The 17,147-nt window shown below is 40.8% G+C and overlaps 1 protein-coding gene across 2 annotated transcripts in view; it reads right to left on the minus strand.

Moving 5' to 3' along the window:
- The window catches only part of LOC139762047 (uncharacterized), a 149,520-nt gene that overhangs the window by 12,234 nt on the left and 120,139 nt on the right, over positions 1-17,147 (minus strand). For both annotated transcript variants that reach the window (XM_071686818.1, XM_071686823.1), the window contains exon 7: positions 1,651-1,795. In XM_071686818.1, coding sequence (XP_071542919.1) covers positions 1,651-1,795 — 145 coding nt within the window. The remainder of the gene's footprint in view (positions 1-1,650; positions 1,796-17,147) is intronic.

A 17,147-nucleotide genomic window follows, 5' to 3' on the forward strand; every position in this document is an offset into this window, starting at 1 on the left:
CATCTGCTACAGTCCTTAACAACACATCAAACTTTCACAAAAAAACTTTGGCCCATTTACAATTCAAGCCTTTACAGATATATTCAGTCACTCCAGGCTACACAACAAAATCCTTAACAACTGGAAATCTGCTAACATAATACCAATCCTAAAATCCTCGAAACCACATAACTTCCCCTTCTCCTGTTGCCATGTATCACTTTATCTTTTGTATCCACACTCACAGATAAACTAATTCACAACAATATCAAACAATGTAACCCACTCGTACCTACACAACATGGCCTCAGACCCAACCAAACTGATCTCACACAATGTATCATAAATTGCTACAACCAACCACAGCCCTCTCCCACACATTACTAGTGGCAATAGACATTAACAAAACACTCAACACTGTTCCCAACAGTGACACCAACCCCCATAACAGTGACAAAAAAAGAGGCTGGCCAGTTTCATGCCAGCTGCCATAGCAGAGTCACTCGCCATGGCTTCACCTCTGAAACACTTAAACTCTATAATGGTGTTCCTATGGAGCAGTTATTTTCTCCAACACTCTTTAATCTCTTCCTACATTACCTTCCACAACCTCTAGCAAACCAAATGAAAATCCTTCTATATACAGACAACCACACAATCACATCAACAAAGATTCAGTATTACATTACACAACTGGAACAATGACAACTCTTAGATCAGAAAGTCTGCATCTTCACAGGAGTCTTCATTCACTCTTTTAACCCCAGACAGACACAAAAGCAGCTTACAACCTCCAGTCCCCTTGAACTGATGATCACTCCCTCTAAACATAACCAACCAACCACTAAAACATCAACACAAAAGTAATACACAAACTAAATCACTAACTGGCAAGAGATTTGAATGAAAAAAGTCCTTTAACATCATCTGTAAACAATTCATTCACTTAACTCTAAACTATGCTTCACTTGTACGGCAAGAGAGCATTACTGGATTACGGGTTAATTAATAGGCACATGAAAGAGAGACTTTTGGATGTTAATGTGCTGAGAGGGGCAAGGAGGGGTGTCTGATCATCATCTTGTGGAGGCGAAGGTTAAGATATGTGACATTCATCAACTTTACACTCCTTCCTACAAAGATCTACAATGAATACATCTCTGAAGAATCAAGCGACTTACCTTTTTCTAGAGAGTCATTCATATCGCTTGCAAGCACAATCACCAGCTCATAAGCTCCCTTCAAAATCTCCCAAATGACTGATCCAACCCAGAAGTCTCAATGTATTTCATTCAAATTTATCTCATCCTTGTCACTATTCCACTGTCCCCCACAAACTGAATTAAATCATCCAAAAATATTTTAAAATATTTAGTAATCATTCCTATGTGATACAGCTTTACTGTTGATGAGTAACAAAGATCTGAATAAATCTCTTCCTTTTAATTTATGAGGTCATAATCAATAAATACAAAAGGCATAGTGAGAGAGAGAGATCTTACAAACACATACTGAGATTCTAATTTCATTTCCCCAATCTCATACCATAATATTTGCATTTTTAAGGAATCTGAAACATTTAGAGGCTTAGAATGACATCAAATTACTTGATACATAAAAACTAATTTTTCTATAGTACTTAGTAAACAGTAAAAAATTTAGTCAACTTACAAGACTGCAACAACCAGGTTAGAAACCTCTGGGAACAGGGCGAGACAAAGTCCAGGTCCCATTAAGCCAAAGAAGGTCATTACACGACGCACTCTTAATACTGGCCATCCTACAAATATCAGCTGATCAGCAATGTGACCCCATGCTGTATAAAGTAAAATAAAAGAGAAATGCTTTTAGATGAGAGATATACATGAGTGAAATGAGGAAACTTAAGCTGTGTTTAAACAGTCAATCACACACTTAAACCACTCCTTGAAAAAATGCTTACACTGTAAAATAAGCTATTTCTACATAACTCAGTACCAACTGTTAGCTGGTTATAAAACCTGAAAAAATTTATGTCATTTCCAAATCTCTTAACTGGTGAAAGTACTACTACTTCAGGTAACAATGTTACAGGTCCCAGAGCCAAGTACTGTCAAAGTTCAGAAATGTACACTGTGAAAACTGAAAAAATTTTCATTTCAGAAAATCAGGTTTAGGGCCTCCCAATCCTTAGTATATCCAGTTTGAAAGCACTGGCCTTCCCAACTCTTTGTTATCTACTCCATGTTGTAGCAGAAGCATGCTCATTTAAGGCCCAACTTCAGTCTATCAGAGTCTATGCCAAAAATGACATCATCGATCCACTCCTTCAAGCATACTGATAACTCAGAATCTGAGGAACATGGGCATCAACCCAGAAGATTTTAACACTACACCAGGTCCCTGGATCAAACACCAGCTTAAGCAATTTATTCAGCAACAAAATTGAATATTCAACAGTTGCAACAACAACCTCTACAAGCAACTTTGCAACAATGTGCATTACAAAGTACAAGCTGCAAAGAAGGCCCATTACCCAAACAAGGTGCAGCATTTAAAGCAGACCAACATTGGTCGGTGGTGTGACAGAATAAAACAACTAACTGGATAAGACAAGTGAAGACTCTCCCAATTCCCTTGTGTAGATCAACTTGACAATCAGAATGTCACACACCATGTTAACAACCACTTTGCTAATATTTGCCAATAACTGCAACAACTCAACATCAGCTCCCTCCCAGCATACATACATAACCCCATCTCCCGCAAATGCAGTAGCTAAGCACCTTCAGTGCCTGAAAACCAAATGCTCAACCACATCCATTGATCTTCCAGTCAAACTATACAAGGAATTCTCCCCTGAATTAATTATAATGCAAACTACCATAATTAATACTTTGCTCAAACAATTCAAATGCCATACAGCTTGGAAGACAGAGTGTCTCACTCCACTACCCAAATCCACCAAGCTACAGTCTCTTAATAGGTTATGCCTTGTTGCAAGCACTTCAATCCAGCTTGTGAAAGTTTTGTGTTTGCTGGGCATATGCTGACACTGCTGATTCAGTAGACCCTCAGTAGTTTGGAAACATAAAAGTCTTCTTCCACAACTCAGCTTTGTCAGCTTTCTAGACTTCAGAGCTCGTAAATATAGATAAGTGGCACTTATCTTTGTAGACTTTCCCCAGGCTTCTGACTTAGTAAGCCATAACATCATCATAAATAAAGCCATCAACCTGGAACTATTGGGGTGTCTCATCTCATGGCTGGCAGACTTTCTGACTGGGTGGAACCAAGCCATCTGCTTTAAAGGAGCCACATTGTATCACATGGCACCAAGAGGTGGCTGCTGTACTTTCTCATCCTTATGAGTGACACCCTGAAGGACACAAACCACCACTGGAAGTATGTAGATAACTCCAACTTTGGTATCACAATCAGCATATCATCAACAACCTAAAGGGGTGGACTACAGTTGATGATATCAAGACAGTGATGGTATACATCAACCTGGGTGCAAAAACATTCTGCCCCCTGATATCACACAAGGCCCTGACATATTCTGGGTAGTCAGAGACTTCAGACTTTTTGGTTTCACTGTAGATATTCAGAGACTTCAAACTTTTTGGTTTCACTGTAGATTATGGTTTAAACTGGTAGAGTCATGTCAGTACTTTTATCAAATCTTCCTCATACTGTCTGTACCTTCTAAGCCAACTGAAATCACTATGGGTCCCACTTATTGAGCTCAGGAATATCCATACCATCTTCATTCTAACTTAGCTCACCTATGCCTCCCCAGCCTAGTCTTCCTCATTAACAGCTACATAGAGGGAAAAGCTAAACAGAGAGCAGAGAAGGGCATAAAGAATCATCCTGGGCCCTTCTCATGCCACTGACCAAGAGGTCCTCATCCTCCTGAACCTACCCAACCTCTCCAAACAACACTGGCAGCTCACACAGCAATCTGGCAATATACTCCTGACACACCCCAGTCAGAGACCTCCTCCACTCATTGACCCTCCACCATGGAACCCCATTCATCACAAATGGCATGTTCCATCAGAGCTCGTAAATATAGATAAAAGAACGGTCCTATACCTACCACTGAGAACATCAAAAACAATCCATGAACAAGTGCAAGTGAACAGCTCAGTATTCTGTTAACTATATATTACTTGATGTTCAACCAAGTGCATAATGTATAAACTATTCTATTTACTCTGTAAACATTCCTGAATATATCTCACCCTGTCAATCTAAATTTACTCATCTATGTGCTTATCCAAAGTACAAAAATATCCAGCTCATCTTGATTTTAAAATCCTTAATGATTAGTTAACTAGTACCTATCACAACCTTAGAGTTCTGTATTGCCTCAACTGTGTATTTTTAGCTAAATGGCTGCCTAAATCCAATAAACTTTTATTGGCTTCTTTAGAATTAGTTGGTAAAGAGAAAACTCAAATAGTGGGGGGCCCTAGGAAAACCAGGAAAATATGCTCACAGGACAGCACCTCAGAGAGAAAAAAGTTCCAACTTTTAAAACCTAAATTACTCTCATCTGTGAATCTACCCCATGAGCATGAGAAGGTTTAGAGGAAAACCTGTAAATTAGAAGACTAAACCCAATAGCAAAAATATGTATCTTCAATGGTGACTTGAAGGCACACTGGAATCTGACTCTACTGAAGGAGGTATCCCCAGAGCCCACCCAAACCATCAATCTACAAGTAGAAATAAAATTTATCCACTTACACTTCAGTAACTTCTTTTAACAAATCTCCCAACCCCTAAGAAATCTAACACTGATAAAACACACACACTGAAATAACCTGACAAACAACAAACAAACAACCTCCCTCTCGTCTTAAATTCCAATCCACCAAACTGATTAACTAAGGACATGGTTAATGCAAACAGCATACCAGATTGGCTAAAGACATGGTTAATGCAAACAGCATACCAGATTGACTAAGGACATGCTTAATGCAAACAGCAAACATAACCTTGAGAGGTTGTATGATAATATAGAGAATTCAAGAGATTGGGGCCCCAAGAGTGTAAAACTCCCTCCATGTACAAAATCAGAAACCACATTCCCCAGAAGAGCATGAATGACACTCTCTCGCTTATGCTTTGAACATTATTCATCACTACAACACTATAAAACATTACTTTAACTTATCTCAAGACTCTTCATGCCCACAATGCAATCTCCATAAAGAAAACACCAACGTTGTCCTACTTAACTGGCCTGCACTCGGCAATTAGGTGCAGTGCATGCACCTCACAGCACTTTATGACATCCTGATCAGTGGAAGTGGCCAGCCTTATGATTGCTACAGGAACTTCATTGGGAGAGAAAGGACCCCTGGACAAGGAAGGTAAGGAAATCCTCCCCTCTCTTTTTTTTTTTTTCCACAAAAGAAAGAACAGAGAAGGGGGCCAGGTGAGGATATTCCCTCAAAGGCCCAGTCCTCTGTTCTTAACGCTACCTCGCTAATGCGGGAAATAGTGAATAGTATGAAAAAAAAAAAAAAAAAAATATATATATATATATATATATATATATATATATGATTTGGTAAACAGAGAAGAGGTAGTAAAAGCTTTGCGGAAGATGAAAGCCGGCAAGGCAGCAGGTTTGGATGGTATTGCAGTGGAATTTATTAAAAAAGGGGGTGACTGTATTACTGACTGGTTGGTAAGGTTATTTAATGTATGTATAATTCATGGTGAGGTGCCTGAGGATTGGCGGAATGCGTGCATAGTGCCATTGTACAAAGGCAAAGGGGATAAGAGTGAGTGCTCAAATTACAGAGGTATAACTTTGTTGAGTATTCCTGATAAATTATATGGGAGGGTATTGATTGAGAGGGTGAAGGCATGTACAGAGCATCAGATTGGGGAAGAGCAGTGTGGTTTCAGAAGTGGTAGAGGATGTGTGGATCAGGTGTTTGCTTTGAAGAATGTATGTGAGAAATACTTAGAAAAGCAAATGGATTTGTATGTAGCATTTATGGATCTGGAGAAGGCATACGATAGAGTTGATAGAGATGCTCTGTGGAAGGTATTAAGAATATATGGTGTGGGAGGCAAGTTGTTAGAAGCAGTGAAAAGTTTTTATCGAGGATGTAAGGCATGTGTACGTGTAGGAAGAGAGGAAAGTGATTGGTTCTCAGTGAATGTAGGTTTGCGGCAGGGGTGTGTGATGTCTCCATGGTTGTTTAATTTGTTTAGGGATGGGGTTGTTAGGAAGGTGAATGCAAGAGTTTTGGAAAGAGGGGCAAGTATGAAGTCTGTTGGGGATGAGAGACCTTGGGAAGTGAGTCAGTTGTTGTTCGCTGATGATACAGCGCTGGTGGCTGATTCATGTGAGAAACTGCAGAAGCTGGTGACTGAGTTTGGTTAAGTGTGTGAAAGAAGAGAGTTAAGAGTAAATGTGAATAAGAGCAAGGTTATTAGGTACAGTAGGGTTGAGGGTCATGTCAATTGGGAGGTAAGTTTGAATGGAGCAAAACTGGAGGAAGTAAAGTGTTTTAGATATCTGGGAGTGGATCTGGCAGCGGATGGAACTATGGAAGCGGAAGTGGATCATAGGGTGGGGGAGGGGGCGAAAATTCTGGGAGCCTTGAAAAATGTGTGGAAGTCGAGAACATTACCTGGGAAAGCAAAAATGGGTATGTTTAAAGGAATAGTGGTTCCAACAATTTTGTATGGTTGCGAGGTGTGGGCTATGGATAGAGTTGTGCACAGGAGGATGGATGTGCTGGAAATGAGATGTTTGAGGACAATGTGTGGTGTGGGTGGTTTGATCGAGTAAGGGTTTTAAAGGGGTAAGAGGAGTGTGGAAAAAAAGAGGTGGTTGAGAGAGCAGAAGGGGTGTTTTGAAAAGGGTTTGGGGGCACATGGGAGGATGAGTGAGGGGAAGTTTGACCAAGAGGATTATGTGTCGGAGGTGGAGGAAGAGGAAGTGGGAGACCAAGGGGAAAGGGGAAAAGGTTTTTGGAGTGAAAAAGGTTTTGGTGATGGGGGCCTGAACATTGCAGGAGGGTGAAAGGGGCAAGGATTAGAGTGAATTGACGATGTGGTTTTGGGTTTTTGAGTGGCTTTTTCTGGGTTTGGGAACAGGGTAGGGTGAAGCGTTGGGGTAAAACAGGGAAAATTTGTGTGGGGCCTGGATGTGGAAAGGGAGCTGTGGTTTCGGGCATTATTGCATGGCAGCTAAAATAGGTTGAACGAAGGGGGCCCCTTTGTTGTTTTTCCTAGGCACTCGCAACATGAGGGGGAGGTGGGGGTTTTCATTGTGTGGCGAGGTGGCGAGGGAAGAATAAAGAAAGACTTAAATTTTGGGGTGTGTATATATGGGGGGGTCTTGTGTGTAAATATGTGTAATTATATACATAGTGTTGTTTTGCCTAATTTGTGTGGGGGGGGTTGGGCCTTTTCTTTCGTCTGTTTCTTGCGCTACTTCGCTACGCGGGAGACAGCGGGACAAAGGAAAATCAATAAATATATAAATATATTCTATATATATAAATATATATATATATATATTTATATATATATATATAATATATTATATATATATTTTTTTTTTTTTTTTCTTTTTTTTTTGTCGTGTCTCCGCGTTGCGAGGTAGCGAAAGGGAAAAAACAGAAAAAAGAAGGGCCCAACCCACCCCATACCATGTATTTAAAAAAGTCCACCAGCAAAATAACATTTCCCACACAGCTTTCAAAAGTTTACCCCCGAGCTTCACATGCCCTGATTCAATCCACTGACAGCACGTCAACCCATATAAAATCATCCCAAATTTCTCTTTCCTTTCCCTCCTTTCACCCCCCTGATGTTCAGGCCCCCATCACAAAAATTTTTTTTCACTCATTTTCCCCCCCAATTGGTCTCCCACTTTCTGTTCCCTCACCTCCGAACTTTTATCTCTTGGTCAATCTTTCCTCAATCATTTTTCCCGTGCAAACATTTAAAACACCTCTTTTTCTCTTTCACCACGCTCTTTTTTTTTCCACAATCTCTCTTACCCTTAGTTACTTACTCATCAACCACCCACCCCACACATTGTCTCAAAAATCTATTTTTTTTTTTCCGCACATCCATCCTCTGGGACACCCTATCAAGCCACGCCTCGCACATACACTTGTTGGAACACTATTCCTTCAAACATTTCCATTTTTGCTTTCCGAGATAATGTTCTCGCTTCACACTTTCTTCAAGCTCCCAGAATTTTGCCCCCCCCACCCTTTTATTTTCCCTTCCCTTCTGGTTCCCTCCGCTGCAGATCCACTCCCGATATTAAAAACACTTTCTTCCTCGTTTTCTTCATTCAAACTTACCCCCAATTACTTACCCCCAACCCCCTGTACCTAATAACCTTGCTTTATTCAATTTACTCTTAAATTTCTTCTTTCACACACTTTACAAACAGTCACCAGCTTCTGAGTTTCTCACTGAATCAGCAACGCGCGAATCAGGAAAAACAACTGACTCACTTCCAAGCTCTCTCACCCAAGACTTCATTCTTGCCCCTTTCCAAAACTCTTGCATTCACCTCCCTAACAACCCCTCCAAACAAAATTAAACAACCTTTGGGGACTCAACCCCTGCCGCAAAAAACCCACATTCCTGAAAAACAACACTTTCCTCCTTCTACTCTTTCCATGCCTTACATCCTCGATAAAAACTTTTACTGCTTCTAACAAAATTGCCTCCCAACATATATTCTTAATACCTTCCACAGAGCATCTCTTCAACTTATCATATGCTTCTCAGACCCAAAAAATGCTAATACAATCCATTTGCTTTTTTTAAGTTTTTTCTCATACTTTTTCAAAAAGGGAAAAACCTATCCAACATCCCCTACCACTTCTTGAAAACCCCACTGCTCTTCCCCAATTTTGCTCTTTACATGCCTCACCCTTTCCCATCAATACCCCCATATAATTTACCAGAAATACTAAAAATTTACCTCTGTAATTTTGAGCACTCACTCTTATCCCCTTTGCTTTGTACAATGGCACTATGCTCGCATTCCGCAAATCCTCAGGCCGTCTCACCATGAGTCATACATACCATTAAATAACCTTACCAACAGGCAATAATTACAGTCTCCCCTTTTTCATATATTGCCCACTGCAATACATCCAAACATGCTACCTTGCCGGCTTTCATTTCCACAAAGCGTTTACAACCTCTTCTCGGTTTACCCAATCTTTTTTCCCTAACCCTCTCACCTTTGCACCCACCTCGACCAAAAACACCCTATATCTGCCACTATATCATCAAACACATTCTCAACAAAACCGTCAATTAATCACTCCATCTCTTCTCACTTCACCACTACTGTTAATCACCCCCCTTTGGTGCCCTTCACTAAAAGTTCCCATTTGCTCCCTTGTTTACACACTTTATTTACCTCCTTCCAGAAAATGCTTTTTATTCTCCCTAAAATTTAATGATACTCTCTCACCCCTACTTTATTATGCCCTCTTTTTCACCTCTTGCCCCTTTTTCTCTTGATCATGCCTCTTTTTTTTTATACATCTCCCATCAAATGCATTTTTTCCCTGCAAAAAATCGTCCAATTGCCTCTCTCTTCTCTTTCACTAATAATCTTACTTCTTCCTCCCACTACCTCACTACCCTTTCTAATCATCCCACCTCCCTCTTCATGGCCACAAGCATCTTTTGCGCAATCTCATCATGATTCCCTAAATACATACCATACCTCCCCCACCTCCTTACTTCCATGGTTCTCACCTTTTTCCATTCTGTACTCAGTCTCTCTGGTACTTCCTCACCCACAGTTCTTCCAAGCTCATTACTCTCACACCCTTTCACCCCAACATTCCATCATCTTTTTCTGAAAAACATACAAATCTTCACCTTAGCCTCCACAACATAATTATCAGACTCCCTCCAGTTGCACCTTCAGCACATTAACATCCCAAAGTGCTGTCTTTCGGCGGCCTGTCAATTAACAGGTAATTCCAATTTACGCTCTGGGCATCGCTCCTACTACATTTACGTATACTTATGTATATCTCGCTTTTTAAATCAGGTATTCACGAATCACCAGTCCTTTATCAGCACATAAATTACAAGTTGCACCATTTCCATTTACATCACTGTACACCCCATGTATACCAATTATTCCCTCAAATCCACAATTACTCACCTTTGGCATCAAATCACCCATCACTATAACCCGGGTCTCGTGCCTCAAAACCCACTAGCACACTCATTCAGCTGCTCCCAAAACATTGCCTCTCATGATCTTATTTTCATGCAGGTGATATGCAAACCAATAATACCCATCTCTCTCATCAACTTTTCACCACCCCCCCACCCCCCCCCCACCCCTCAGTTTTACCATATTTAATCGAGAATATACTTTTTAATTCCTCACTATCCCACAACTCCTATTTCAGGAGTAGTGCTACTCCTTTTCCCTTGGCTCTTTTCCTCTCACTACCCTGACTTTACTCCAAGACATTCACAAACCACTCTTTTCCCCCTTTTTCCTTGAGCTTCGTTTTTCATCAGGCCAATAACATCCAGGTTCCTTTCTAAACATACTACCTATTTCTTTTTTCACATCTTGGTTACATCACATACATTTAGGACACCAGTCTGAGCCTTTCGTAGGGGGGTGAGCCACTCCCAGGTGACTTTCTTCTGTTTTCCCATTTTTCGAAAGTTTAAAAATACAAGAGGGAGAGGATTTCTGGCCTCCCACTCCGTCCCTTCTTAGTCGCCTTCTATGACACGCGAGGACATGGTGGAAGTATTCTTTCACCCTATCTCCCCCAGAGTTGATATATATAAATATATAGTTTATCTATATATATATATATATATATATATATATATTATATATATATTATATATATATACAACTTACATTACGCACATATACACAACATACACACCTTAAATATATACATACATCATGAAAAATGTAAGAAATGAATTTAGAAAACTGAAACTTTCTAGTTGAAAATGAAATGAAAAAATTTGGGAAATGTCACTAATGGTTCAACCTTTGGCTACCGGAAAGGCGAAATGAATAATTCATTTTTACACAAACGTTCAATTAGTAGTTTTCATCAATTTACCATGTATCATATATATATATATATATATATATATCTATATTATATCTTTATATATATGATATAGATATCTATATATAATATCTTTTCTTTCTTTTTCAAATATTCGCCATTTCACTCGTTAGGATCTGGAGGTAGCCGTTAGGAACAGAGGCTGGGCCTTTTTTTGGGAAACATCCTCACCTGCCCCCTTGTTCCTTCTTTTGGAAATTAACAAAAAAACGTGAGGAGGGGGATTTCCAAGCCCCGCTCCTCCCCTTTTAGTCGCCTTCAAGACACGCTGGGACTAGTGGGAAGTATTTTAATCCCCTATCCCCAGGGAAAATATTATAATATATATTAGTTATATATTATATATATATATATATATATTTATATTTATTTTTTTTTATTTACTATTCGTAGTTCCCGCGATAGGCAAAGGTAGATAAGAAATGGAGGAGGGGCCTTTGAGGGAATATCCCACCTGGACCTCTTCTCGTTCCTTCTTTTGGAAAATTAAAAAAAAAAAAAAACGAGAGGGGTGAGGATTTCCAGACCCCGCTCCCTTCCCTTTTAGTGCCATCTACGACACGCAGGGGAAAGTATTGTGATGAATGTAAGAAAAGTAAATTTCTGATTAATATGGGTGAAAATGAATGTTGATGGAGAGAGTATGGGTGATTATTGGTGCATATGCACCTGGGCTGAGAAGAAAGATCAAGAGAGGGCAGTGTTTTGGGAGCAGCCTGAATGAATGTGTTAGTGTTTTGGATGCAGAGACCGGGTTTTAGTGATGGGTGATTTGATGCAAAGGTGAGTAATGTTGCATGTTGAGGGCATTAATTTGGTTATACTGGGGTGTTCCGGTTGTAAATGGAAAAAAGGGGAAGAGATTGTAGATTTATGGGCTGACAAAGGATGATGTTTGGGATACTGGTTTAAAAAGCTGAGATTATACATAAGTATACTTATGGTAAGTAGGAGAAGAGTGGCCAGGGAGAGCGTTTTTTGGATTTGTGTTAATTGACAGGGCGCAAAACGCGAGCTTTTGGATGTTAATGTGTGAGAAGGTGCAACTGGAGGGTATGTTGTCATTTATTTGTGGAGGCGAAGGTGAAGAATGTCGAGGTTTTTCAGAAAAGACGAGGGGAAAAGGGTTGGGGTGAGGGTGGTGAGAGTAAGTGAGCTTGGAAGGAGACTTGTGTGGGAAAGTTACCGGGAAACTGATTTACAGAATGGAAAAGGTGGAACAATGGAAGTAAGGGAGTGGGGGAGGAATGGAATGTTTTAGGGAATCATTTGATGGATTGCGCAAAAGTTTGCTTGTGGAATGAGAAAGTGGGAGGGGGGTTGATTAGAAAGGGTAGTGAGTGGTGGATGAAGAAGTAAGAGTATTAGTGAAAGAGAAGAGAGAGGCATTTGGATGATTTTTGCAGGGAAAAATGCAATGAGTGGGGGGAACGTATAAAAGAAAGAGCAGAGAGGTAAGGAAAGGTGCAAGAGGTGAAAAAAGGGCAAATGAGGTTGGGGTGAGAGAGTAACATTAAATTTTAGGGGAATGAAAAAATGTTTGCTGAAGGAGGTAACTAAAGTGGGGTAGCAAGGGATGCAAATGGGCCCTTCGTAAGGGCGCAAATGGGGAGGTGATAACAATGTATGGTGATGTAGAAGGAGATGGAGTGAGTATTTTGAAGGGTTTTTGAATGTGTTTGATGATAGAGTGGCAGATTCAGGGTTTTTTGGGTCCGAGGTGGTGTGAAAGTGCGAGGGTTAGGGAAAATGATTTGGTAACAGAGAAGAGGTAGTAAAAGCTTTGCGGAAGATGAAAGCCGCAAGCAGCAGGTTTGGATGGTATTGCAGTGGAATTTATTAAAAAAGGGTGACTGTATTACTGACTGGTTGGTAAGGTTATTTAATGTATGTATAATTCATGGTGAGGTGCCTGAGGATTGGCGGAATGCGTGCATAGTGCCATTGTACAAGGCAAAGGGGATAAGAGTGAGTGCTCAAATTACAGAGGTATAATTTGTTGAGTATTCCTGGATAAATTATATGGGAGGGTATTGATTGAGAGGGTGAAGGCATGTACAGAGCATCAGATTGGGGAAGAGCAGTGTGGTTTCAGAAGTGTAGAGGATGTGTGGATCAGGTGTTTGCTTTGAAGAATGTATGTGAGAAATACTTAGAAAAGCAAATGGATTTGTATGTAGCATTTATGGATCTGGAGAAGGCATACGATAGAGTTGATAGAGATGCTCTGTGGAAGGTATTAAGAATATATGGTGTGGGAGGCAAGTTGTTAGAAGCAGTGAAAAGTTTTTATCGAGGATGTAAGGCATGTGTACGTGTAGGAAGAGAGGAAAGTGATTGGTTCTCAGTGAATGTAGGTTTGCGGCAGGGGTGTGTGATGTCTCCATGGTTGTTTAATTTGTTTAGGGATGGGGTTGTTAGGAAGGTGAATGCAAGAGTTTTGGAAAGAGGGGCAAGTATGAAGTCTGTTGGGGATGAGAGACCTTGGGAAGTGAGTCAGTTGTTGTTCGCTGATGATACAGCGCTGGTGGCTGATTCATGTGAGAAACTGCAGAAGCTGGTGACTGAGTTTGGTTAAGTGTGTGAAAGAAGAGAGTTAAGAGTAAATGTGAATAAGAGCAAGGTTATTAGGTACAGTAGGGTTGAGGGTCATGTCAATTGGGAGGTAAGTTTGAATGGAGCAAAACTGGAGGAAGTAAAGTGTTTTAGATATCTGGGAGTGGATCTGGCAGCGGATGGAACTATGGAAGCGGAAGTGGATCATAGGGTGGGGGAGGGGGCGAAAATTCTGGGAGCCTTGAAAAATGTGTGGAAGTCGAGAACATTACCTGGGAAAGCAAAAATGGGTATGTTTAAAGGAATAGTGGTTCCAACAATTTTGTATGGTTGCGAGGTGTGGGCTATGGATAGAGTTGTGCACAGGAGGATGGATGTGCTGGAAATGAGATGTTTGAGGACAATGTGTGGTGTGAGGTGGTTTGATCGAGTAAGTGACGTAAGGGTAAGAGAGATGTGTGGAAATAAAAAGAGCGTGGTTGAGAGAGCAGAAGAGGGTGTTTTGAAATGGTTTGGGCACATGAAGAGAATGAGTGAGGAAAGATTGACCAAGAGGATTTATGTGTCGGAGGTGGAGGGAACGATGAGAAGTGGGAGACCAAATTGGAGGTGGAAAGATGGAGTGAAAAAGATTTTGTGTGATCGGGGCCTGAACATGCAGGAGGGTGAAAGGAGGGCAAGGAATAGAGTGAATTGGATCGATGTGGTATACCGGGGTTGACGTGCTGTCAGTGGATTGAATCAGGGCGTGTGAAGTGTCTGGGGTAAACCATGGAAAGCTGTGTAGGTATGTATATTTGTGTGTGTGGACGTATATATATACATGTGTATGGGGGTGGGTTGGGCCATTTATTTCGTCTGTTTCCTTGCGCTACCTTGCAAACGCGGGAGACCGACAAAAAAAAAAATATATATATATATATATATATATATATATTAAGAATATATATATATTAAGAATACTTCCCACGTATTCCCTGCGTGTTGTAGAAGGCGACTAAAAGGGGAGGGAGCGGGGGGCTGGAAATCCTCCCCTCTCGTTTTTTTTTTTTTTAAATTTTCCAAAAGAAGGAACAGAGGGGGCCAGGTGAGGATATTCAAAAAAAGGCCCAGTCCTCTGTTCCTAACGCTACCTCGCTAACGCGGGAAATGGCGAATAGTTTAAAAAAAAAAAATATATATATATATATATATATATATATCCCTGGGGAGAGGGGTGAAAGAATACTTCCCACGCATTCCTCATGTGTCGTAGAAGACAACTAGAGGGGACGGGAGTGGGGGGCCAGGGAATCCTCCCCTCCTTGTATTTTTTAACTTTCTAAAATGGGAAACAGAAGAAGGAGTCATGTGGGGAGTGCTCATCCTCCTCGTAGGCTCAGATTAGGGAGTCTAAATTTGTGTGGATGTAACCAAGATGTGAAAAAAGGAGAGATAGGTAGTATGTTTGAGGAAAGGAACCTGGATGTTTTGGCTCTGAGTGAAACGAAGCTCAAGGGTAAAGGGGAAGAGTGGTTTGGGAATGTCTTGGGAGTAAAGTCAGGGGTTAGTGAGAGGACAAGATCAAGGGAAGGAGTAGCACTACTCCTGAATCAGGAGTTGTGGGAGTATGTGATAGAATGTAAGAAAGTAAATTCTCGATTAATATGCGTAAAACTGAAAGTTGATGGAGAGAGATGGGTGATTATTGGTGCATATGCACCTGGGCATGAGAAGAAAGATCATGAGAGGCAAGTGTTTTGGGAGCAGCTGAATGAGTGTGTTAGTGGTTTTGATGCACGAGACCGGGTTATAGTGATGGGTGATTTGAATGCAAAGGTGAGTAATGTGGCAGTTGAGGGAATAATTGGTATACATGGGGTGTTCAGCGTTGTAAATGGAAATGGTGAAGAGCTTGTAGATTTATGTGCTGAAAAAGGACTGGTGATTGGGAATACCTGGTTTAAAAAGCGAGATATACATAAGTATATGTATGTAAGTAGGAGAGATGGCCAGAGAGCGTTATTGGATTACGTGTTAATTGACAGGCGTGCAAAAGAGAGACTTTTGGATGTTAATGTGCTGAGAGGTGCAACTGGAGGGATGTCTGATCATTATCTTGTGGAGGCTAAGGTGAAGATTTGTAAGGGTTTTCAGAAAAGAAGAGTGAATGTTGGGGTGAAGAGGGTGGTGAGAGTAAGTGAGCTTGGGAAGGAGACTTGTGTGAGGAAGTACCAGGAGAGACTGAGTACAGAATGGAAAAAGGTGAGAACAATGGAAGTAAGGGGAGTGGGGGAGGAATGGGATGTATTTAGGGAATCAGTGATGGATTGCGCAAAAGATGCTTGTGGCATGAGAAGAGTGGGAGGTGGGTTGATTAGAAAGGGTAGTGAGTGGTGGGAGGAAGAAGTAAGATTATTAGTGAAAGAGAAGAGAGAGGCATTTGGACGATTTTTGCAGGGAAAAAATGCAATTGAGTGGGAGATGTATAAAAGAAAGACAGAAGGTCAAGAGAAAGGTGCAATAGGTGAAAAAGAGGGCAAATGAGAGATGGGGTGAGAGAGTATCATTAAAATTTAGGGAGAATAAAAAGATGTTCTGGAAGGAGGTAAATAAAGTGCGTAAGACAAGGGAGCAAATGGGAACTTCAGTGAAGGGCGCAAATGGGGAGGTGATAACAAGTAGTGGTGATGTGAGAAGGAGATGGAGTGAGTATTTTGAAGGTTTGTTGAATGTGTTTGATGATAGAGTGGCAGATATAGGGTGTTTTGGTCGAGGTGGTGTGCAAAGTGAGAGGGTTAGGGAAAATGATTTGGTAAACAGAGAAGAGGTAGTAAAAGCTTTGCGGAAGATGAAAGCCGGCAAGGCAGCAGGTTTGGATGGTATTGCAGTGGAATTTATTAAAAAAGGGGGTGACTGTATTATTGACTGGTTGGTAAGGTTATTTAATGTATGTATGACTCATGGTGAGGTGCCTGAGGATTGGCGGAATGCGTGCATTGTACAAAGGCAAAGGGGATAAGAGTGAGTGCTCAAATTACAGAGGTATAAGTTTGTTGAGTATTCCTGGTAAATTATATGGGAGGGTATTGATTGAGAGGGTGAAGGCATGTACAGAGCATCAGACTGGGGAAGAGCAGTGTGGTTTCAGAAGTGGTAGAGGATGTGTGGATCAGGTGTTTGCTTTGAAGAATGTATGTGAGAAATACTTAGAAAAGCAAATGGATTTGTATGTAGCATTTATGGATCTGGAGAAGGCATATGATAGAGTTGATAGAGATGCTCTGTGGAAGGTATTAAGAATATATGGTGTGGGAGGCAAGTTGTTAGAAGCAGTGAAAAGTTTTTATCGAGGATGTAAGGCATGTGTACGTGTAGGAAGAGAGGAAAGTGATTGGTTCTCAGTGAATGTAGGTTTGCGGCAGGGGTGTGTGATGTCTCCATGGTTGTTTAATTTGTTTATGGATGGGGTTGTTAGGGAGGTGAATACAAGAGTTTTGGAAAGAG

Source organism: Panulirus ornatus, chromosome 3 (genome assembly GCF_036320965.1).
Source record: "Panulirus ornatus isolate Po-2019 chromosome 3, ASM3632096v1, whole genome shotgun sequence".
NCBI lineage: Eukaryota > Metazoa > Arthropoda > Malacostraca > Decapoda > Palinuridae > Panulirus > Panulirus ornatus.